The sequence below is a fragment of the Taurulus bubalis genome (assembly GCF_910589615.1).
Source record: "Taurulus bubalis genome assembly, chromosome: 8".
NCBI lineage: Eukaryota > Metazoa > Chordata > Actinopteri > Perciformes > Cottidae > Taurulus > Taurulus bubalis.
This window is the reverse complement of record NC_136596.1, coordinates 19,184,409-19,208,364: the sequence shown is the minus strand read 5'-3', so window position 1 is coordinate 19,208,364 and position 23,956 is coordinate 19,184,409. Positions and strand designations below refer to the sequence as shown.

The window sequence follows — 23,956 nt, the reverse complement described above, 5'->3', positions numbered from 1 at the left end:
AGAATATATTTCCATATAATGCTGGAGGACTGAAATGCACTGATTCTCCCAGTTAATGGGAAAAACAATCTGAAATAATGCAAATACAGTATATGCAAGTTCCAACAGAAAATATTGAACTATATGTTGGTAGTTTCCAGTACAGGATTTCTGTATTTTGTGTCATAGAGAGCAGTGCGGTTGGTAAACATTATAATTGCCAGAATAAGAAATGAACATTCAAACAAAAAACTAGGAAATAAAGGCCCAGGTTGATAATAACTGTAATTATCTTTTATGAGGGGCTTCCTGCTGTCAGATCAAAGATAAATACCAGCAAATTGTCAAAATAGACATAGATATCTATAAGCCTACTTAAAAGGCTTTTTTTCAGATATGTACATATGGTTACTGTAATATTGATATGCTGTCTTACCAGGCAGATAATGGCTCCTCCTCTAAGTACAGCTGGAAGATTTACAAGAACAAAGAAAATCAGAAACAGAAAAAAGGGTACACGTTTTCCAAACATGGAAAAGAAATTGTCTGAGTCTGACTGACTCAGACTGATTGATTTAAAAAAATATATAACCAAAAACAATCACATCATTAATAATAACATTAATGAAAACAGCAATAATAATAAAAAAAGTCTTCATTATAATAATACCTGTAATAACAACATTGACAGTAACAATAGCAATAATATCGATAATAATAGCAATAATTAGAATCATTGAAATTCTATGAACAAGAAAAAGCAATGGAGATCCTCTCCAGGGAAGAGAGAGGAAGAGCACCACAGGCAGTGTGTCTGAAGCCCAAACAACTGCCTGACATGAGGTAAAAAAACAATAAAAATGCCCCCTCCGTCAAGTGGACTGCGGAGGGGGCAGGATGGAGAGATGCCAGACTGTGGGACGGCTGAGAGACATTCATCCTGCTCATTGCTCTCTCCAGCCCTCCACTGCACCACTCTGTAGCTATCTCTCTGTCTGTTTGTATCCATCTGACCTCAGACATAGTGGCTGTAGGGCCCAGTGAGGCGGGTGAAGGCATAGGGAGACACAGTAACCGTAGAAGAGGTGTGGAACGTGGGGGCTAACCGCGTCACTGGACCCTCCCTCTTGTCTTTAAATTGTCCAGGTCCTGGACTGGCACCTGCCGCTGTAGCCCCCCACTTGCGTTTCTTCCCGAGGGCCTTGATGTCTTCCTGGGAGAGGCCAAGGAGAGCCGCTTCCTGCTGCCTCTGCAGCGCTCGCTCTGCCAGCAGCTTCATTTTGGCTTCCCAAATAGTCATGCCGTGCACGGGCTGGTTGAGGTTCTTGTGCTGGTAGAAGACCAGGGAGATGCGGGTGGGCTGAGAGCGATCAGGCTTTTTGAGCGGAGTGGTAGCATGTAGTTCTCGACGGGCACATTCAATCAGGATGGAGCCATGTGCTGGTGCTACCGCTACACCGCCGATGTTGGGATCCAGGAAGTTGTGCTCGCTGTCAGACCACTGTTCGTCGTACTCGTCACGGCCCTTGGTGCTCTCAGCGTCACTCTCAGCTCGGCTGGGAGTCAAGCAAGCCTGATCTGACTGCTGCAGGGCATCAGGGAAGAGACGACCCTCAGGGGTAGGGGACGGGGGAATGCCTGCCATTGAACCTCCACAAGACTTCCAGGCCTTCTCTTGGAGCCCAAGGGGAGTGGAACACCGACTTTCCCCAGTCTTGGACCAGATCTTGTCAGGATAGGCACCTGCAAGATTGCTGTGCTTCAAACCAGGGCTATATGCCGCAGGACCCATGGGCCAAGCATTTGGCTGAGGACTCGGAGCAGGGCTGGCCCAGTGCCTGGGGGTGCCTGGCCCTGGGGTACCTGGCTGTGGTGTAACTGAGCCTGAGTGAGAGCTGCCAGGCTGTGGTGTGCCTGTCTGAGGGGTGGTTGGGCGCGAGGTGGAGGGTCGTGTGGACCCTTGATGCATGTTACCTGGAAACAATGTCCCGAGGTGAGGGGATGGAGATGGAGAGGGAGGTACCTGGAGGGATGGCGATAGAGCAGGGGAAGCAATCAGGGCATTTGAGCCAGGGTAGGATGGCCACTGCTGGGGGTAAGGAGAGGGCTGCCGCTGCTGGAGATGCTGGTGAAACTGCTGCTTGTCTGGGTTCAACAATGAGGCTTCAGGACATAATTTAGGGTTCAGATGGCCTTCCCAGTTGTTGGGAACGATACTTCCATTAAACTTATGTCCATGCCAGACTGCAGGCTGAGGGGTGTTGCTAGGTGTGTTGGCACCAGTCTGGCTCTGCATTGTGCCTTCATAGACTGGCACATCCATAGGCTCCTGTTTGATGACTGGAGTGCCTCTATTGGAGGATTCAGAGCATACAGAGGAAGGACGGGACTGGTTGTGGTCTACATGCTGGGTGTAAGCGCTGAGGTGTGGTTGGTTGGCTTGCTCTGGGTGGCTATGGAAGGACTGTGCCAGTCTGGCCTGAAGGCTCTGAATATCAGGCTTCACATCAACCTGGACAGCCTTGCTGCCTGCTTTGGGCAAAGAGCCATTTCGACCCTCGTAGGTCCTCAGCTTTGGGGGGAAAAGTGCATTGGGGGAGTAGTTGTAGTAGCCATAGTGCATTGCGGGCAGATTGTGGTGGTAACCGTTGACTTGGTCTGATGCAGAGGGCTGGCCAGTTGGGGGAAGGCCTCCCCTTGCATAGTAGGCAGGGTGTGGATAGATGTTGTTGAATGGGTCTGCTGCCTGCACAGGGTATCCATCTATTGATCCATTGAAGGGCTCCTTCTTGATGTTGGGCTTCACCTCTTGTTTTATAATTGCTGAATGTTTGAAACAAAGGAAAGGTAAATTACAAACTAAACTTAAAACTCATTGAAGTTTTTAATTGTTTATGTCTTCTGTTGTATTGGAGTTCTGTTACACACTGATTGCAGGTTCAAGGCCTCCAAGTGAAGCAATTTAAAATAAATTGCCTTACAGTCTGGACATCTGTTAAACACATTCAAAGTACATTATGAGTTATACAAAACAAACAACTAACCTTTATTGCCTTGGAGTTGAGGGGAACCTGTGATGCGGACCTCAGCCTTGATCACTGTTTTCTCTGGTGTCTCTCCTGCCTGCTGCATGAGTTTATTCTTCTTCTTCTCCGAGTTGGCCTTCTTGGCCTCCAGTCTACGCTGTCGGCAGGACTTGGCGGGTTCGGGCAACTTGCGTACTTCACGGCGAAAAGCCTGAAGCACATGGAGGGCTTTTGTCTGCATCTTGAGGCGCTGGCCCTCCTCACTGCCAAACTCATCAGTCTGGGAGATCCGATAAAGAGGCAACACATGGAGCTGCTCATCCTTCGGAATCTCCGTCACAGAACGGTTTTCCTCCTTCGTCAAAGTACATACCTAACAGAGGGAGAGAGAACGAGCGCAAGATGAAATGTAAACTGTTGCAAGCTACAAAACATCAACATTTCTGATAAAACGTATTAATTGTGAACAATGTATCCTTAATTCAACTCAAATACCCCCCAAAACACACACATATAAGTGTATGGTGAGTGATCTTACCACTGTGCAACCATTGTAGAGGTTGTGCTGGTCCTTGTGAGCGTGTGCACAGAAGTCCATGCAAGCAGTGACTCCAGAGAACGGCCGGCCTTCCTTCAAGCCAAGCCTGCAGTCGGGAGCTTTCGACTCTGACTCGCACTGAGGAAGATGAAATAAATAACTTTTTATTTCCTTATGTTTCACTTCACTGGTATTTCATATTGTCAAAACAACTTAGTCAGAGTTTAGTCAGTAGATTATTTTCTGATTCTTAGTCGTTTGCAGATAGAAGAAGATAGAAGTATTATTATGTGAAAGTCTTCATGGTCCGGTGTACAGTACTAAGGAAGATGCCAACTGTAGTTGGTGGCGGCATGAGGTTGACAGTGATAGGTATTTGCATGAGCCGCAACAGTTTGTGTATTTGCACTGAACCACCATGGTATAGGGCCATGGTCTGGTGCACACAGCCTCACGCAGAACACATGGTATGTAGATTGTTGCAAATAATGTGTAACAAAAGTTCACAAATGTCTGTTCATCCCATAAACTTTTTAGCTGCACGTCAGCAACATATGCTGCAAAATGCAAATGCTAAATGTTACCTCGACCCTAGCGAGAGGATCTTTTCAGTCATCTTGTAACCCATTGGTTATAGGTCTGACGGCGGATAAACCTCTGGGGGCAAGGGCCAATTTTTCTGGGGTTACGGTGAAACCATCAGATACATGGGCTAAGGCTTCCTTTTCCGTGTGCAATTCATTGTTTAAAGTTTAAAGTCCAACTTGAGATGCAGGACTGGAGTTCTAGTTGAGAGATGCTGTTGATGACTGGATTTGTTTCACAAGTAGCCAGTTTACAAGCTAATTTTAACCAATAAAAGGCCAAATCATCATCATCGTTCAACCAAAACCTGCTTGAATATGATCGGTCCATATTACTTAAACTACAAACGGAAACGTTTCCAATAACACATTCTCCTAGAGTTGCCTACAGATTCTATGTGAATGCAGAATCTGTTAATATAGATACGTCTGTCACTGGCACTACTCTCTGTTCAAAATAAATGAAAAGAAACGTATCCTTATGTATTTTTTCTCGATACCAAACTCTCAACGAACTGTGACTCCTAAACCAGCGTATGAATCGAATCATTACTTTTGTGTGCCGTTACACTCCTAGTATTTGCCTTTACAACAAACCTGGTTACTGTAGGCCTGTGGCGCCAGCTGTTTGTACAAAGGAGCCACCTCAGTTGCCAGATGTTGGAAGTTATCCCTGAGTTTGTCCTCCTGACGAGCACACACATAGATTACAGGTCAAAACAAAACACAGAGCCAAAACATTTGCGTTGATGTATTCCTGTATAATGCATACAATGAGTAGCTTTAATGTGATGAGTACCTCTTCAGGGTGATCTCCTTGTAGCCTGAACTTGCGTGGGATTTTACTTCGGGCGTACTTACAACCATTAAAGTACATACTCCAGGAGCAGCCAAAGGAGAAGGAAGCGCCACAAGACTCACTGTCCTTGCCTTGACACGCACAGGTACGACTGCAGGGGGAGACAGTGAGCATGTTCTCAGCTTCATGTATAAATGATGTGTGACCTGAGCATGCTTTACATCATGTGAACACTATATTTCTACTGGGTTGAGTGGAATATAACAATATGGCAGAAAGAAATGGCTATGATGAGGTAACTTGTGCAATATTTCATTTGGAGCATTAACATGGTCTGAGACTCTCTAGAAGTGGAGAAATATGTATTTGTTTGGATCATATATTTATGAATGTGTAGCACAGAAAGAGAAAATGTACCCTCCTCTTAATACTTACTTCATAGTATACAACCAGTGTAATGACACAGAGGCTGCTATTAGGGAATAAGACGTAATGTCTAACCCCAGATGGTGAATGGTGGTTATGTCTAAAACAGGTTAAACAAGGGTGTGTCAACATACATTCATGGCTCATTGTGGGTCATATGACCATCTTTCTTTGAAGGTATTGGATGGCGTTTTCACTATTCATTGTTTGGGAGTCGCATGCATGACGTTGTAGACAATGTGTACACAACAACGTTTGTTTTTGTGCATATGCACATTATTTGGCTTAAATTTAGCGTTATGCCTTTTCCATGTCACAGATGTCTATATGGTCACATTAGGACCCCCACATGATATGGTTTTGTCCATGAAATCACCAACATTAGTGCATTAGTGCCATAGGTCTTCCTGATAGTTCTGATATAGATGACTTGAGATCAAATAGCTCAAGGTGTGCTTCAAAAAGCAGCCACACAGGTGCAATGAAGGTCCAATATAATGATGAAATACTCACAAGCTGTCTGCCCTATGCACATTCACCAACTTGTATGTAAGAAAACCAGTGTAAAAGAGTTCCCATTAGCTACTCACTCATCATTGAGGCCACAGCGGCGGCTGGTGGCGTTGCCAAATTTGGTGAGGGTGCCACTGAGCTCTTCGTACAACTTGTCAGCCATGGCCCTTGGGACACCTTCCCAGGCCATAATGAGGATGATGATGACAGCGTTGTCACAGTGGTGGCCTGCACGGTGACGCACCAGACACAGCAGCTTCTCTGTCTCGCTGCCACGACGGATCACCTGATAGGAAACAGAGCTTATCATTATTTTGTTTTGTTTTACACCCTGGCTCTTAATCAGAAACACCATAATGTATGCTCACTATGTCCCACCCCCTTGATTGTAATACAGAATTACAGTGGATGTTTCTGCAGTTGATGTTTGAAAGGAAGTTGGATACCCGTACTGAAATCCGACCTGCTGTGGTGACTGGATACCAATCCTAAATGTGCCCATGATGCTTTATGTTAAATAAAGTTATTTTCTTCCAGAAACCATGAATGTATATTTACATGTGATCTCCTTCACTTTTACTATCTCCACACTCCCCCCTCATACCCACACTCTCTCTCTCAGTAGGATAGCTGTTTTGAATCTATAAAGTCATTAGCAGGAAGTGTCAGGGGTGACAGGAGGGGAGGCTGGACAGTTGTTATAGAGAGTGAGACCTCCTACTTGTTTACTCACATCAGGTGACAAACTTGGCAGGCAGTCTCCCCAGGAGCTCTCATTATACACACATACTGGATCTGCTGTTGATTGGTTGTCATTGTTGTCGGGTGGGAGTCCAAAACACAATTTTTCCTCTCTTTTACTTAAAAACAATCAGGCTTTGAGCTGAGTTGATTTTTGAGGACATGGGTCGCTATTTTAACACGTGAACTCAATAAAAGTCAATACCAAGTCTCACCTATGTTGAAAGTTATGTATTATAAGGCTCTTTCAGAACTTCAAACCCATGACAGATGTAATGTGACGTGATGTTACTTACCCACTTAGCAATAGGACATCCTCGTGAGCTCTTTCCCTCTTTCCCTGTGTACACCACCTTCTCAATCCGGATGGCCTCCCCCTTCTCTCCATACCTACACAGGAGGAGAAACACTTTAATTATGAGCCCTGATGCCAGAGTTTAGGGTTTCTGACACGCCAAGCGGACACTCATGTGGCCTAAACCTAAACACACAGTGTTGTCTTTCCTGTGTGTCAGGGCCCTGAGGGGCCACCAAGTCGACCTCAAATAATTTGCTTATTGACTGGTCAGACTCTTTGCATCAGTTTGAGTGGTCTCATAGAAGTTGCAGTCATACAAACGACAAACCATATACCTGACAGCCAGTTGACAGTATGGATGTGTGCTCTGCACAATCCAAAAAACATTAAAAACATGTGCAATATCAGCCTACATTGTCATATTGTGAATCTGTTTAAACAATCTGCTCAACTTTAAAAACAATAAAAGTGTGTTATTATTAGTTAGCACTGGCTGGTGAGGAGTATTCACAATGCTCTGCTTGGACTCACACAAGCACAGCAGAGTAAAGCAGAACCCACTCGCCTCGACACGATGCCAGTCAGAGGGTTTTCTCTTGGAGATATTTCTGTGTTTGTGTTTGCTGTGTTGGCCAATAGCGGTGCTACAAATAGCGGTGCTACAAGTAGCGGCGTAACTGGTTTAACTACATTTCTCAGGAGCGTGGTGGTAACGTCGCTGTTTTCCAAATAAATAGCTTTTCAGGAGATTAGCTTTTATTGATTAAGTAGAACTGCAGCTTTCACACAAGTATTTCAGAAGCTAAGCGCCATGGATGTTAGAATCAGGTGTGCATTTATAGTCAAATATACAGTATAAATAGTAATTTATTCTACATTATTCATTATATTATTAGCGTATTATACGCATATACGGTATATGTATTAATATTACTTGTTTTATATTAATAGCATTGACTTGGAATTAAGCAGTTTCAATCAAATAAATTGCTTCGATGTAGTTAAACTACTTTATCCATGTTGCTGTAGCTTATATTGCTATGTTTTTCTATAGGAGGAGGAGATGTCAGAGGTTGCGTTGGGATGGGGATAGGTCATCAGAACTTGTAAGAGGTTTGCCCACAGCTTAAATTAGGTCTCCTGCTTGCTTGATACCTGCCATTGTGAAAACTTCAGCCCTGAGTAGATTTGGTGTGACAGTGAACACAAGGGGCTCTTACTGAATAGGAATCCCCCGAAGATGGCTCAGAGTGGGAGGGGAATGGGCTCTGTCACCACAGGGGTGGCCCGCTGGGGTCAGGGGTTGGTCAAAGGTCATTTAGGGACATTGGAGCCTTAACTTCTTATGTCATCTCTCAAACAAAAAAAGTGGCATCCCCCCTCACTCGCCCTGTGCTCTTCTGGAACTAATGACTCATTGGTCCTATTGAAATCCAGCCTTTCAGCAAATAAAAGCAAAATGTGTGCCTGACTACAATATTCAGTACTGTGAACATGAAGCATAACCCAATGAGGCATCCGGTTATAAGATAAGGTTGCACAGGTATGCATAACATAACAAGATATTTGAATAAAAACTTTGTATTACCAAGTCTGCTGATGCAAAGCAGACACACAGCAGCTTATTGGATTGTTTTGGTGAGGCTCTCCAATGCTTAATGTCATCTGTTGGTCATTTATTAAAAGAAAGTACATATATTCTTAGCTTCAATTTTATTGTGAGAATATTTGTTTGACATATTTGTTTGAGCGATTTCAACTTTGTATGTATGTATGAATATTTGCATCTTTAACCCCCAAATGTCAGCCCTAATTGATACGGAGGACTGTTACATAATATAAATAACTAAACTTGATATTAGTGCATAAAAAATGCCCCATCTTTCCTTCCTTCCACCTGTCTTCCTCTCTCGTCATCTTTCTCTGTTTCTTTCTTTCTGTGATTTGATTTATATCCTCCCTCATTCATCTCATTCCCAGCTATCATCTGCTGCTACCCTTGTGCTTCTGCCTCTGTTTTGCTGATGATGCTGATATTTCCTGTTTCTCCACTGGATTCTGGGTCACAGATTCCCTCAGGACAAAATGAGAGGAGACGGGAGGGAGGAGAGAGGAGGCGGGAGGGAGGAGAGAGGAGGAGGCAAAGGGAGTGACAGGAAAAGCAAGAGCATGTAGGAGGAAGAGAAAAAGAGAAGAGAAGAGGAAAAGACTCACCTCGTCTCCATCAGGTCTCGTATGGAGGCTACAGTAGGTCCTGATCCCAGGTGATTGTAGTAGGGTCCTTCATCTTTCTCCAGGATTTGTTCTAGAAAAAACAGTAGAGGGTGAGGAAAAAGCACATTGTTGAACCTGAAAAAACCCTATCTACACAATGTACAAAAATATTCACAATATACACCAGGTCACAAATGGTGATGATAATGTATATTACTTGAATACCACTCTGTGATGGACACTTTATATATATATATATATATATATATATATATATATATATATATATATATATATATATATATATATAGCTATTATTTAGCCTGCTCTATTATTATGAGATAGTAAGATAAGTAACATGACATTTATACTACTTTTAGGTTTTCATTTTTTAACTTCCTTATCTTACAGTCAGAGAGGAAGTGAAGTAAAATTTGACACAGTTTACTAGCATATCATTTGCAGAGGCTACAATCACAGCTATTATCATGTACTGTTTTGGTCGATAGTTCTCCTAAAATTTCTTGTCAATGTGTAGAACAATAACTCTGATTCTGCATTAAATATCTTATTCTACTGTGAATGTATGTATTTATTGCATCAATAGTATCAGTAATGTATATATAACTTTATAAACGTTCTTGCAAACCACTTGGATCAAAATAATATTTTTCCTGGCTCAAAATCCTGAGAGTAAATGTCTCACTCAAGTTGAAAATATTAACAGAAAAACGTCCCTTGACTTCAGTAAAGAATGAAGTGTCTTTGCTAGGAATCACATCTTGGTTGTGTGTTCTGATGTATTTTTGGACAAACTCAAAGACATCTTCTTTGTGGCTGAAGCTAAATCATCTATGAGGAGCATGAAATTGTATAACTGATTGTAACATCCAGTTCACACAAACACACATGAACACACAGACAGCAGACTGTGACTGCAGGGTGTGGTGCCTGTGTGGAGACACTTTGTAAAGCAGAAGCTCTTTGAGGTAATGATGAATGACTTTGTGTGAGTGTTTTGAGGGAGTAGGGTGTGTCTGTGTGAGCATCTGTGTTTATGTTGTGTATGAGTGTGTGGTTGTGTATGACTGCATTTGACCTACACACATCTTTGGTTACAAACCATGTCCTATGACTTCAGTGCTCATCTTTGTGTGTGTGATTCTGTGCTGTTGAATGTATTCTACATTAAATGTCTCTAATGGACTTTGCATTGGCTAGCTCGATAACAGCTTGCTTGTATTGCAGCTAATACAGGGTGGCTCTTGCTTCTGTGCACAGCACTTCTTTATCATAGTGGGGCACACATTCTGGATAACAACATTAGCTAAAGGCTCTAAATGTAAATGCTTTACACTCTGAGCTGATTATCTAAAGTGTGGACATACAGTCAGGGTTGTGTGTGTCTCTGGTTCAGAGGCATTATGAGGTCACATTCCCCTGTCGGTGGAGGGAGGCACCAGGGCGTGGCTCAGGGCAGGAAGTGGAGGAGTCACAACAAATTCTTGCACATCGTGGCTGCATACTGTATCTGTTGTGTAGGAGGCAGTCTCGTTCCAGCGCAGTGGTATGCTACAGGGGAGTTGACAGGGCAGTATGTAACCAGGCTTTACTACGAAGACTTATTGTCTGTTGGTCTCTTCTCTGAGTAACAACACACAGCTAGCAAGTGTTTCACTGCAGCTGCTCTCCGCCCGCTGGGAACCCCTTCAATGTTTAGGGACAGCAATGGTCTTCTTACCAAATCATAGTGCACATAACGCACATAGTGGCACATTCTTAATACAGTAGCTTCTTTGAAAACAAAATCTATAATAATTCAGTTATTGTACCAAATTAATTAATTAATTACAGTAGCTAGAACAGTAATATTCTGATCTGCTTAGTCATTAACATAGCTTTCTCTCCCTGTTATTTTCTTAAAATGTGAAAAACATAGATTTATACTGTAGGACCACCTATTATGTTAACCTGACTAGGGAATTACTTAAACTATGGGACTAAACCCCCTTCTGTCTAATGAAGGCTCTGTTCTGCTTGCCTGCCAGACCCAAACTCACACAAAAGGCTCCTTCTGCCACCAGTACTATTGTTCCTGCCTGCTGCCTTTAGTGCCTCACACTGTTGCAGTCTGGATGGTTGCAGCCACACAACACACCCTGGCAACACAAACATTCTTGGACACACTCCACAAGAATCCAACAAGCATCCAGACAGAGATGCTACAGAAGAGGGGGACTGAAAAACCTAATGGTGGACCTGTTTCTAGCTCAATCAGTAGAGCAAAACGGTAACATTTCCAAATTTAGAAAATGTTTTCTAAAAAAGTGCTCCCTGCAGAATATACATGCTACCTTGCCTCTATAAAGCCTTTACAGTACTTACAGAAATACTTCAATTTATCTGCACACACAAATGAATGGAAAATGTTTGGAGTGGTGTGATTATTGATACTATTATTTATAGTTGACTGATAACTGCTAGTACAGTATGTTGATGGACAGCAACCTCATCCCCTGAGATAAAGACAAACCACAGACAGTCACCAACACACTGACTTACCCACACAGGTGCAGGTGGGGAACTCTGCCTGCAGATCCTTGGATGGAGTACTCAGCAAGGTCTTGGTGGGGGTGTCCAGGTAGCGCAGAGGAGACTCTAGGAAGCCTCTGAGAGATGGAGACGCAGGAATGCCGTCCTTAGTGGGCGTGTCCTCCTCAGAATAGCATGTGGTGGAAAGTACGGATATACCACCCGAGGTTTCAATCTTCATGCGTTTGGGTAGCGGAGAACATGGCATGTTGAACATATCCTCTGACAGACTGGGCTGCTGCTGCTTGTGCAGAATAGCCTGATGATGCAGAGAGCTTTCTGTAGATGCCTGGTTCAAGGTTGCTTCACTTTGGGACCCTGACTCATTCCTGCTGACTTCCATATCTCGATCATCTGGATGAGGTGTGGAACTGGCTTGAGTGGCGAGAATTAAGGGAGCCGGCTGGGAGGTGGAAGATGATGTGGGACTGAGGTCCTCTGGACTGGTCTGGGACTGATTCCTCGGCTGAGGGGCTGTAGCAGTCTCCTCCTTAGGCTGACTGGCAGATGTGTCTGGAGCTGAGTCTCCAAATTCAGCTTCAAACTGGCGGATCAGATCTTCGTACTTCGGGTCTATGTTGATGACGCTCTGTAATTGTGAGGTGCTGGATGGAAATGTGGAGGTCACAGGTGTGGTGGTGCTGGTGTTACTGGAGGCCAGGCTGCCCAATCCCTCTGACTTAGCATGGGCTACAGGGGCCACAGGTGGGATCAGAGGGCCCATGAGAACTGAAGTGTTTTCTGACAAAGCAGAAACAGTGGAAGAGGGAGTCATTGAGGAGTTGGAAATGGATACCTGAGATTGGGCTGGGGCAGGGAGGCCTACAGCAGCAGCCTGAGAGGAGTTACTGTGGAGGGGCAGAGAGGGGAGAGGACCTGGTTGCAGGCTAGTCAGGATCGGGGCTCTGTCCACCATGAGGACTGATGGTTTTTGTACGGTGATCTGAATCTGAGGCAGGAAGGTTGGCATGGAGGCTTTCTGCTTGGTCTTCTTGATGACTATCTGTTTAGGTTTAGGCAGGGGAGAGGCTGCAAGCATCCCACTCATAGCTTTTATGACAGGAGATCCTTGACTGCTTTTCCTCTTCTTGGGTTCCTTGGGTTCCTGTTTAATGACCAAATGTAGCAAACCTTCTGCTTCCATCTGTGGCCACCATTTTTTCAAGTTTTGACAAGCCAGAGGTGCACGAGGGCCTGGTGCTCCAAAGCCAGGGGAGTGGTTCGAGAAGAGGTTTCTCTTGTAGTGAAGATGTTGTTGCAGAGCTGCCTGAGTGGAGTGGCTGATGGCTGCTTGGCCAGGAGATAGGGGAGTGCCAGGGTAGTGCTGACCCTGCTGCTGACCATTAGCCAAGCCGTAATGTCCCATGGAGGCAGTGTGATGGTAGTGCTCTCCAGAGTCTGGTTCTTGCTTTATCCTGGCCAATGCTGGGTTGTCTTGGACCTGGATACCTCCATTCTGATTCAAGACAATCTGCTGTGTGACTGGAAGCTTGAAATGAGAATGGCTGAACTTGCCGCTGGTGTCACCAAGCAGCTGTTTGAGCTCTGACATGGGGTCTGAGCTGCTGTGAGGTGCAGCAGCGTAGTGAGACTGGGGCTCAGTCTTTATACACATCCATGGGTTCCTCTGTTCAGAGCCTCTGCTTGAGCCCTGTTGCCACTGCTGGGGATTAGGGCTGAAGCCTGGATGTTTTCCCTGACCTGGGAATGGAGAGGTAGAGGATGGAAGAGGGGTAGCATGGGGTGGCTGGCCCTGGGATTGGGGCCTGTGGTGCTCAAAGGAAACTGAGGCCTGCTGAATGATGTTTAGTCCTGGAGGGACAGATTGAGAGCGTGAGGAAGATGAGTGGGTGCCAGGAGAGGGTGGGATCAAGTTAGTGCCATTGGGGGGTTGAGATGGAGGGTTCTGGGTATGTTGGTGGTGATGGAGGTTACTGGTGTAGGAAAGTGGACCTGGAGAGCCGGCAACTTGCGGACCAGTCCCAGATAACTGGGTCAAGGCTTCTATGGCAATAGCTGCCTGAAGACTGATGTTCTTTTCCTTGGCTATGGATAGCACCTGGGGAGAGCAGGGAATTGGGGGTTTTGAGCAGGGCACTTGGACTAGATGAGGGCCTTGACCTCCATGTTGCTGCTGGGGGTATGAAGCAGACAGATGGTGGCCACCATTCATCTGGGTGTAGGGCTGACGAGGGGGCTGCAAATGGGTTTGCTGTAGGTGAGGCTGTAAGTGAGAGGGAGCGTCAGCCATCTTGCAAGCACCTTGATCCTCATTGGCTGCCAACTTGACCTTCTTCTCCAGCCACTCAAGGTAGTCTGGACAGTCAGGCCCATCGCAGTTGCAGTTAGGGGGCTTGTTTCCATGTTTGGCTTGGCTCAGTGCCGACTGTAGAGTGTTCAGGTCTTCTGGAGTTTGGCAGCTTCCCTCAGGAGCTCCTGCAGAGAGTTTGGCCTGTACCCCCTCAACACCCATCTCCTTGGTGAACTTCTGATACAGCTGGGCTGTGTTAGGCTGCATGAGGCAGGAAGAGGAGGAAGAAGGAGGCAAGGAGCCAGCAATCGCAGAAAAAGCCACCAGATTGTGGGCATCCTCCATGTCTGCATGGTGGACAGGTTCACCAGGGTTTGTACCGCTGCTGCTGTTCCAACATGGTTGCTGTTGTTGGGTGTCACTGACCTTGCCATGTACTGACAACCAGCTCTGCCTTGGAGGCACGCTTCCTGCCCTCTGCTGCTCTGTTTCAGTAGATGTCGAATCATCATTAGGGTAGCGATTCACCCCATTGGCCAGTTCCAGGCTCAGCGCGCCTTCCTGGAGGCGGTCATGTGACCCAATTTCCATCTGGCCTCCACTTCTGGGGCCATCCACTGAAGTGACTTCGCGAACAGTCTGAAAGACAAACATGGAGCGATGTTAGCTAGATTATAAGAATCTAATAAATCGTGCACCGATATGTAAAATAACATTAGACACTGTGCAATAGGCTTGATTTTGAAAATCACCAGACATTTGTTAAATAATCACAGTAAATATATTTCTTTAAATCTGAATTCCAAGATAACTTGACAGATTGATAAATAACAATCATCAAAGTAAAAACAGACTCCATTCCCTTCTTCCAGCTCTTATCCAGGGTTTCCTTCCTCCCTCACACATACCATACATACATTACTGCAGGGCCAGGTCAGTAGGGCTGAGGAAAACTGCATTAACTATTGCTTCAGGAGAGTGTTTTCATAACAGGCAAGTGTTTTGTCAAGCAAGTCACAGGTCATGTAACATAGTTTCACTGTTGTTTATAACTGGACACTGTGCTCCAGATCAGTTGGGCGATGCAAAGCAGGCGGTTAGAGTTAAAACTAGTCACCCTTCTTGTTGGGAGACCTTGTGTATGTCAGGGATGGGGCATTAAACACACACTGAGGAGTGAAGAACACTAAATACAATACACAAACTTTAGGTGAGATCAGAGGAAATCCACTTCCAAGAACTGTTTATATTCAGAATTGACTAATATCTGCAAACCTACTCAATCAACAGAGAATCTTTTTACATTTTACTCAGTTGATATTATTTTTCAAGAGCCGCAATTAAAAAGTGAAACAAATCGAGATATTTTAGTAAAGAAATAATGCATCTGATTACAAAATGCTTATAATATAGTGTGATTATCTTTCATCGGCAAAACCAGATATTCATTAAGTGCTAAAAAAGTATTGTTGCTGAAAACTGCAGCTCAACTAAGTAGCCAAAAGTGTGCAGTACAACTTATTCACTGGTGAGATTATCCCAAACCCAAGACATTTTCAACCAAAACAAGACCTTAAATGGCAAACATAAAATGACCTGAATATCTGAAGACTTGTATGTTATGCTAAGATAATTCATAATAGACAACATCTAAGATACAAAGCAAACTGAGCATATACTGCACTGTACCAGTTTTTTGAAAATGAATTAGCATTTGAACATTACAGTTGTTTGTTGCAACAGTATGTTTTTCTGGTTTGGTGGCTCTACTCACATGACTCTGTCAAACTTTCTCAGCAAACCCCCACCGTTGCCTTGAGATACACAACATTTGACGAACAACACAAGTATTTAAACAAACCCTCAAAATGTACACATGACTTACTGCTAATAAAGGAGTGTTTCTAGGTGAAAGGAATTAAATCGCTGAAAGAGTTGGTGAATGCGGACAGAATTGCCAAATAAAGTAGTAATTAATGTAATAATTAATTAATGTAGACTCAAGTTTTGCACTATTTTGTAGAACTGATTCTAGAAACAGTGCATGCTATAAGTAATGGCAATGTGTCGGTCTATCAGGTGGTCATTTGTCTCAAATCACCTTGCACAGGTGGGATGCAAAGAGCTGTTTATTTTTTTGATGGTGAAAGAGGAGTTCAATTTGAGGAGTTTGGCCCATGAACAGCGTGTTTGGCCTGAAATACACTTTTGTTTTTCAAATGATGCTTGCAAACAAATCTTTGTCGGACGGCCTGCTCCTGATATGACCATCTGCTCTATCGCTGAATCTAACTTTGGCTTGAAAGGTAACTATCTGTATTTAAGATAACAGATGCTCATTGTTTTTAGCTTCGGTCATTGCATCCCAGCATACAGCGTAACGGGAAATGTAGAAGTATTTCTTCAAGAGTCACAAATAAGGGAGGGATTGTTTCTCTCATGCTTTCTGTCATTTCGGTAGATTTAAAGACTTTCTCAGACAGTTGGTAACACTTATCAGGAGCTGATACATGCAGCCACATATCTCACTTCCTCTCTAAGTCAGAATTGGGACGGTTACCACACATTACACTGAAAACTGCATCACCTGGATTTATGTTAAATTACATTCTCAAAGCATTCAATTTCAAGTCATCTTGAAGCACCGGGGGCTGGAGTTTCACCACAATTAAGTAAAAAAAGTGTCGACAATTAAAAAGTAGTTTCTACATTTGTCTACTAATCTGAATTTTCTTGACATGTTAAAGCCAACTATTGTCTTATTCACTTGAATGCTAAGATGTTACTTGTAAACGGTATTCAGCCCAGGTTAGCTCCTCGTAGATTATAATCAAACAAGTCTAGAGAGGCACAGCAAACAAAGATAATTCAAGGGCAGCCACATAAATCATTGACAGAGTTCATGTTGTGACTAAACAGTGTATTCCAACATATCTAATAGCCCTTGTGAGATGAAAACAATAGCAGACTCACTGTATGAATACATTTTGAGGTAGAAGCATTAATAGCCTTTCTAGTGTCAAAGTCTTCAATCTGTGTGTGTACAATGACAGTATACCCACAATATTAGCCTGAACTGTAAAGGACATTTATAGGCTTCACAATTGTGACCGCAAGGACACATTTGACCTCACAGAAGAAAACTGTGACTAAGACAAAGCAATGATGATATAAATAATTCCTTACACACACAAACTAACCTCAGGCGAGCTGAAAGTCTCTCAACCAAACATAGATGTGAGCTACTTCCTGATTCAGACTTTAAAAAAAGAAAAGAAAGAACATGGCTTCTGTTTGTAGATCTATCAGTGTTTGACAGTAGAAGTGAGCCTGACGTCCAGCTTCCCCATCATTTGAATATTATTGAAATGAGCCTTTGAAGTGGCTAATTACTGGACAGGCAGTATGCTCGGGTCTTTTGAATCTACTCTCTGCGCCGGGTGTCTGTCGGAGGTCCCAGGGGGTGGCGGTGGTATTGGTAAGAGATGGTGTGGGGTTGGAGAGGGGTGGGGGTGGCGGTGAACAGCCGGCATGCAATACGTGAGAGGCCCCATGTCTGCACTATCAGTGGCATCAGACGGGAAAGAGGAAGGGGGGCACGGCAGTTATGAGCGCTGCAGTGTGTTGAAACCGAGTGACTGCAACACTGCACAACCCAACATCCCACAATCACGTACATCAGTCACATTGCCACTCTCTTTTCCTCTTTTTCTCTTTTTCTCACAGTTACATACAAAACACTGTCATTGACACAAGTCACGTGGGTTTAAAGAACCTCAAGCTGCACACTAAGAACAAACCTTTGCTCCACTTTGCTGGTGCAGATTACAAATACCATACCGCATTGCACGCAAAATAAGAGTTTTTGGAATCCTCACATGATCTGAGCTTTGATGAATCTTGATTTACTTTTTTTGGTGAGTGTACGTGCCGGTCCAGGGTGGAAATGCCGCGCTCACACCTGCAGCGCTTTACACCGATGTGTGTACCTCGCACTGTACAGACCACGTGTTTTGACAAATATTAACACTGTGACAAAGCTCACTCTCTTGCCAGAAGTTTATCTGTCTTCTCTCTCTCTCTTCACATGCTTGACATACACACACCCAAAAAAGTGTAACCGATAACATGAACACAGCCAACCGGATTAGATCTTGCAGAACCTGGTAGACCAGACATTTGAGATTCAGAGCCCTTTAAACACGATAAGCCTTTACATTTCTGTGCGAGAGAGCCCAGCAGGGGCTGTTTAACACTGACGTTGCCAAAAAAAGAAAAACTACATGGCAAAAACAAAGCCTGTATAGATAATAGTGGTGGAGAGGGGGTTAAGTTCAGTTTGTGAGTAGACAGCTGAACCTAAATCCCAGATACACAACACCCCCCCGCCCCCTCTCCCCCTCGCCCTCCTCCTTCTTCCCCCACCCCTTCCTTTGCTGCCGTGCCGAGCAGGAACATGAAGCAGAGACCCTGACAATATGAAGCCGGCTGAGAGCCTGAGGACAAGCGACGTATACTCACGTCGTCTTAGACGTCCAGACAGAGCTGCCGGTCGGGGAGCAGAAAGCAGAAGAGGAGACAGAGAGGAGCATGAGACTTGCTTTGCCGGCACAGCAGCCCAAAAGCAATCGGGACTTGTTGGGTTGTATTCCTTTTTATTTCATCCAGTCTGTGCGGCGCACAGGAAGAGCGAGCAGCGAAATACACATGCATGCATTCACACGCGCACACACAGCCAGCCACACACAAACAACACACTTCCCCCCAGCACAGCACACACGTTTCTCATTTCTCTCTTGCCTCTTCTTATGGCTGACGCTTTCTGTTCTCTCCTTTTTCCTTTCTCATTATCTCTGTCTGCTCCTCCCTTCCCTTTTTCAATATCCTCTTTCTTTCTCTCGGCTACACATGCAGTCGGCTTCTCTTCGCAGCCCCCACCTTCCCCTCGCTCTCTCTCCCTCCCTCCCTCCATTCCCCTCCCTCTCGCGCAGCCTCTCCCTCCATCTCCTCTGCTCTCTCTCTCTTCAGTGTGTGTAGAGCGAGAGGCCATTATCTGAGCCACAGCGGGCACGTACGATGGAATGGAGGAGTGTGCAGTGAGCAGAAACAGAGAGAGCTGTGGGGGATAGTCGCTTGTAGCGGCAGCCTAGGAAACAGCACGGTGCAGCAGAGCTCTTACCAATGAGAAAACCTCTCTGTCTCTATCCACGCCCTTCAGCACTCCTTGCTCTACTGCATTTGGTGATGCTATATATACAGTATGAGGCTATGTTGTGTGTTTTGTTTATCCACAAAAGCCTAGTGCTGGCAATTTCGGCTATGACAGAGCTTCTCTGCTTCCGAGTGCAGATGCGAATCGAAGGCTGCTAAGCGAATACACAATCTCAACTTACAACGGCGTCGACAGGAAAAGGAGCAAAGAAAAGCAACGTTATGTTTATGCTTGTTTATGCCTTCTGCGAACTGTATCTGGTTTTCCTGACAGATTTTGTTCCATGTTTGAGCATCTAGATTCGACTCAGCCCTGGGCCAAAGGAGAAGCTACCGATAATGGTTCTTCGATCTCCATTTTCTTCCCCAGCCACGATCACATTGGTCGCCGCTTGAAACAAAAATCTTCAATCTTTTACCTGTGGCTGATAATAGATTCACAAGCAAGGCGATGCGCACAAGAAAGAGAAAAGGTTGGCAGATTAAGAGCTGGCGGTCTTGCTGGCCCTTCCTCCAAGATGCAAAGGATACAGAGGTGGAAGGTTTTTGACTGAAGGAAGCTGATGTTCGCTTGATATACAATCATTCTGAAACACTCTATAATGTCAGCTCCCTCACCTACACGAGGGAAGGAGATAAATGGAGGAACAAAAGGTAAAAGAGCGAGACGAATACGCCGGGCAACGCAGAGGGAACAGCGGATGATACTTCGACATCAGCAAGAAGGAGTAGCAGAATGAGGAGAGCGGAATGGAAGAAGACACTGAGGAGAGGGAAGACAACAAGGGGAGGACGTTTGAGGAGGAAACATAGTCGCTCGGTTATTATGTGACGGATTCTGTAAAGGGAGCGAAGATGATGATGAAGAAGAAGAGGGCATAAACAGCAAGAGGAACGGCGGGTTGTTGCCAAACGAAGACAGCTAGCACAAGTAATCAACCCAGAACAGTTCGCTGAGGACGCAAGACTTCTGTCCTCTCCTGTCGACCAGATAACGTCCTCTTGTTATTCTCTCCTCACCATTGTTCCGCCTCGGCATCATTATCATCATCAACGTTGTCATGATCGCTGGATGTTTCCTCTCGGCCACTCGCTGGCTGACCGGCCTTGTGGCGTCTCCTCTCTTCTCTCGAACATTGCTGGAGTTTTGGAGCAGATCTAACCAGGAGGAGCAGGAGAGGGTGGGGGGAAACATGGCCGTCTTCCCCATGCAGATCGTTGTCGGCTCCTGCGTAGTATTTTTTCTCTTATATTACTGAGCATGTACTGGCTACACTGCGCTATGGTTGGATCAACTTCAGCAGCCTTTCCCTGTTTCTCGTGATCTCTCATTTTCTCCGGCTTTCTCAAAGTGCCTCTCGCCTCCGTCTCTCAATTTGCCTCTCGGTTTTGTTTCCAGAGCCTTTTCTCCTTTTAGCAGAGCTTATTGCATTTCCGTTCCAACACTTTCTGACCCACCCTGCTCTCTGGCCCTGCAAAATTGTACACTGTCTGTCTCTCAGTTACCACATATTCGGATATACACACACGCAGATGAGCGCCAATCCAAAAGAGAAACACAGCGCAGCCTAAGCTGTCTAAGGGAAGGAGAGGAGAAGTAGAGCATTGGGTCACATGACCAAGGGGTGCCAATGAGCGAGAGGGAGAGCAATGAGCAAGAGAGGTAGGAAACACATGTGGCGATGACGTAGCTGCATCGTCATCGTCATCGTCATCATCATCAGGGTTTCACCACCAGGATGCTTGCTTCCACCACTGGGTGGGCACATGTGTCATCACATGTGCCCACCCTCTACTATCACCAACCACACACACCAACGGACACTCCAACACATGCTCTTTCATTCGCCCGGCTCCCTCGTGCTCGCTCACTCCCCCGGCTGCAATGACACAGCATTTCAAGCTCAAGACTCGACTTAACCCATGAATCACATGCTCCCCTATGCGCACGGTTCCTCATTTAAAAGAACTGCTGAACACAACGGAGCATTTCAGTCCTCGAACGCGTATTACAAGTTTTTCCAGCTCTTCAACACTTGCTCCGATAAATCATTTCTCAAAGCTAACGGCCAACTAAATCTAACATTAACTGTTCTGTAAATGAATGACGCCACATGGCTATAACACTGTCAACATTTTTAAACGAACATCCAGATAACTAAACAGAAACACAAGCTGAACATGTGACCTAGAGGAGAGTGCCGTACTTCAACAAAATACATTACCTTGCACTATAAAACGTGACATCAACAACGTACACAAGCTGACTAAAAGTATGATTTGGCCGAACAACCAACATAGTGGGAACCTCCTCGACACGTGTGGCAGGTGCTAAACAACACGCTGGAAACACTATATATAGGTCCATAAAACTAAATTACAGTACAATATTCTTGATTCAAAATGACTCAAAGCCAGCAGCACAAAGCAGGTGTCATCGGAGGGAGAACATTCTCAACATTTCTGGTGTTTACCTCAACCGTGTTTGGCAGTTGGACAAAAGAATAGAAGTTTACTGGATAATCTAGATAAACAACAATGATAGAGAGAAGGCCATTTCCCCAAGAGAGCTGTCCTGAAATCCCCTCCTGAGCACAATGTGTTACTTCTCATTTAGATAACAGAGCAACGTGACAGATTACATTTTAACTGGATTACATTATAACCATGTCCTTTTTTTAACTTCTGTTCTAGTTGACTGTTCACTTTGTATAACACTAAGAGCTCAACTAAAAATTACAATAACAGTTGAAGTATCTTAACTTTTTAGCGAAACATGAACAAGTATGTTGCACACTTACGGTAGACCTGCGATAACCGGGCATTGAGAGAGAGCAGGAAAGTACGACAGAGACTCCAATTCTCACATCGATCCCTTCATCTCACAATCAAGTCAAATTATTGTCCAAGTGAGCGGTTTCACGCCCTCGTCGCTCTCTTTTTCTCTCCATTTCTCCCTCTCTCTCTCTCCATCTCTCACTTCTTTGTCTCTCACGCTGTTTCTCAGCAGCACAGAGGAAAGGTCTTGGTTGTAGGAGGGATGACTGACAACAAAAGTCCATCCTCAGTAGTGTGTGTTGAGTTGGCTTGCATATGACTAAGTCTGAGTCATCTTTTTCTTTTCTTCTCAACAAAGTCCTGACATAAAACCCTCACACACCGAAACAAGCTTTTTAAAAATATTACCAGCACATCGGTAGTGGGAGGTCTGTTTGTGTGAAACATACAAATGGCAACAAATAACAACTTGTTCTGTTTCAAGGGTACTATAGGTGATTGTCTTGTTTTTTTTAATGTGGTTTCACTATTGCTGCACCTTCATCACCTCTCATCAGTGGGATAATTTGGGCCATTTAAGGTAAAACAAAAAAAAAGCCATTAAACAACTCACATCAGCATCACGGTCATGACACAAGGGTCCTTTCCCCTCCTCCCCTCTCCTCCTGTCAGCTGACTCCACCTACTGCTCTCATCTACTTCCACGCAGCCCCATCCCCACACCATAATGCCCTGCAGTCCAATGGCATCAAGGTCATCTGATCTGACACACTTTATGACTCTCTCTCTGTTTCCTCCTCTCTTTTTGCTCTCTGTCGTTTTATATTTCATTTAACACACACTTGCCTGTTTCTCTTCACAAATACACAAAGACACTAAACAATGCACACACAGGCAGCAAATGCAGAGGCAATGCTTTTCTCTGTGCACATATGCATGCTAGTATGCATACAGTATTGGATTGTTCACTGAGGGTCGCTGGGTTTATTGGTGGGCAGGACAAGAGGCTGCAGAGCCGCACTTAGCACGTCATATTTAACGGAGCAGAAGCAACCCAAAGTGTTTCAGCCTGGTCAAACAAATAAGATTAATATCTTATTGGAAAATCATATTTTCATGTTAAGTTTATTATTATTAACACCAAGTTTTGTATTTGTATTAGGAAACCATTGTCTTTGTTGTATTGGATAAAATAAAAAGGTGATTGCATATCCCCTTTAAGAAGGTGCAGCTTTAAGCAGATGAATATATAGCAAATATATAGATGAATATATAACAAATATATATATGAATGTACTGTCTCTTACCATCCGTCAGTCTATAATGAGTAGCAGACTGTTGACATATTTCCGGCATCACCTGGCTATTTCAACCTTGCAGCTCTCTGTTTGGCTGTTTCTCGGTCTTTGTCTTTGCTTTCATTGACATCTGCCCCCCTCCATCTCCTCCCTCCACCCTCATACCCGGACATGCTTCCAGGCAGGACGGCGATACGTTTAGGGTGTGTTTGGATTTAGACCGTAGTGCCGAGTGTAAGGTATCCAGTCCGAGTCATACCTCCTGACTTTCGGCACGTGCAACTCGGCACGAATAGCCCAGCTGGGGAAAGCCTACCCCCCCCCTACCGTTCTTCAGCACTCCTCACAAAGAGAAAGGGAGGAGTGGTGTGGGAGGGAGGAGAGAGAAAAAAGAAAGGTGGTGATGGGGGGGTTGTTGGAGTGGGTGGAGCCTCTAAAATATAACGAGGAAGAGGAAGAGGAAGAGGAGGGGGCGCTGTTTTCAGGCTGCTCTTTGTGCTTGAGTTTAGCGGTATGAAAAGAAGGAGAAGAATGTAATCAATAAATATAGTATGACTTTGGGTCTGAGACAAAGAGAGTGGAGAACAGACAGGCAGGGCATGAATTATAAATACAAGTGAGTAAAAAAAGGTTAAAAAAAACAATAAAAGCACATTGTTTGCTACTACCAAGCTAACGTGTGCCAAGTCATGAAAAAGAGCTGAGCAG

General features: G+C 44.6%; 1 protein-coding gene across 1 annotated transcript; it reads right to left on the bottom strand.

Annotated features, from left to right (window-relative positions):
• Positions 1-994: 994 nt before the first annotated feature.
• On the bottom strand, positions 995-21,997 carry tet3 (tet methylcytosine dioxygenase 3; the record flags this gene model as incomplete). Its single annotated transcript, XM_079222712.1, has 10 exons — positions 995-2,802; positions 3,024-3,378; positions 3,544-3,681; positions 4,725-4,814; positions 4,927-5,077; positions 5,943-6,151; positions 6,903-6,996; positions 9,119-9,209; positions 11,681-14,600; positions 21,974-21,997. The coding sequence occupies 10 exons, from the start codon at positions 21,995-21,997 to the stop codon at positions 995-997; spliced, it is 5,880 nt and encodes a 1,959-aa protein (XP_079078838.1).
• Between the last annotated feature and the right edge of the window lie 1,959 nt (positions 21,998-23,956).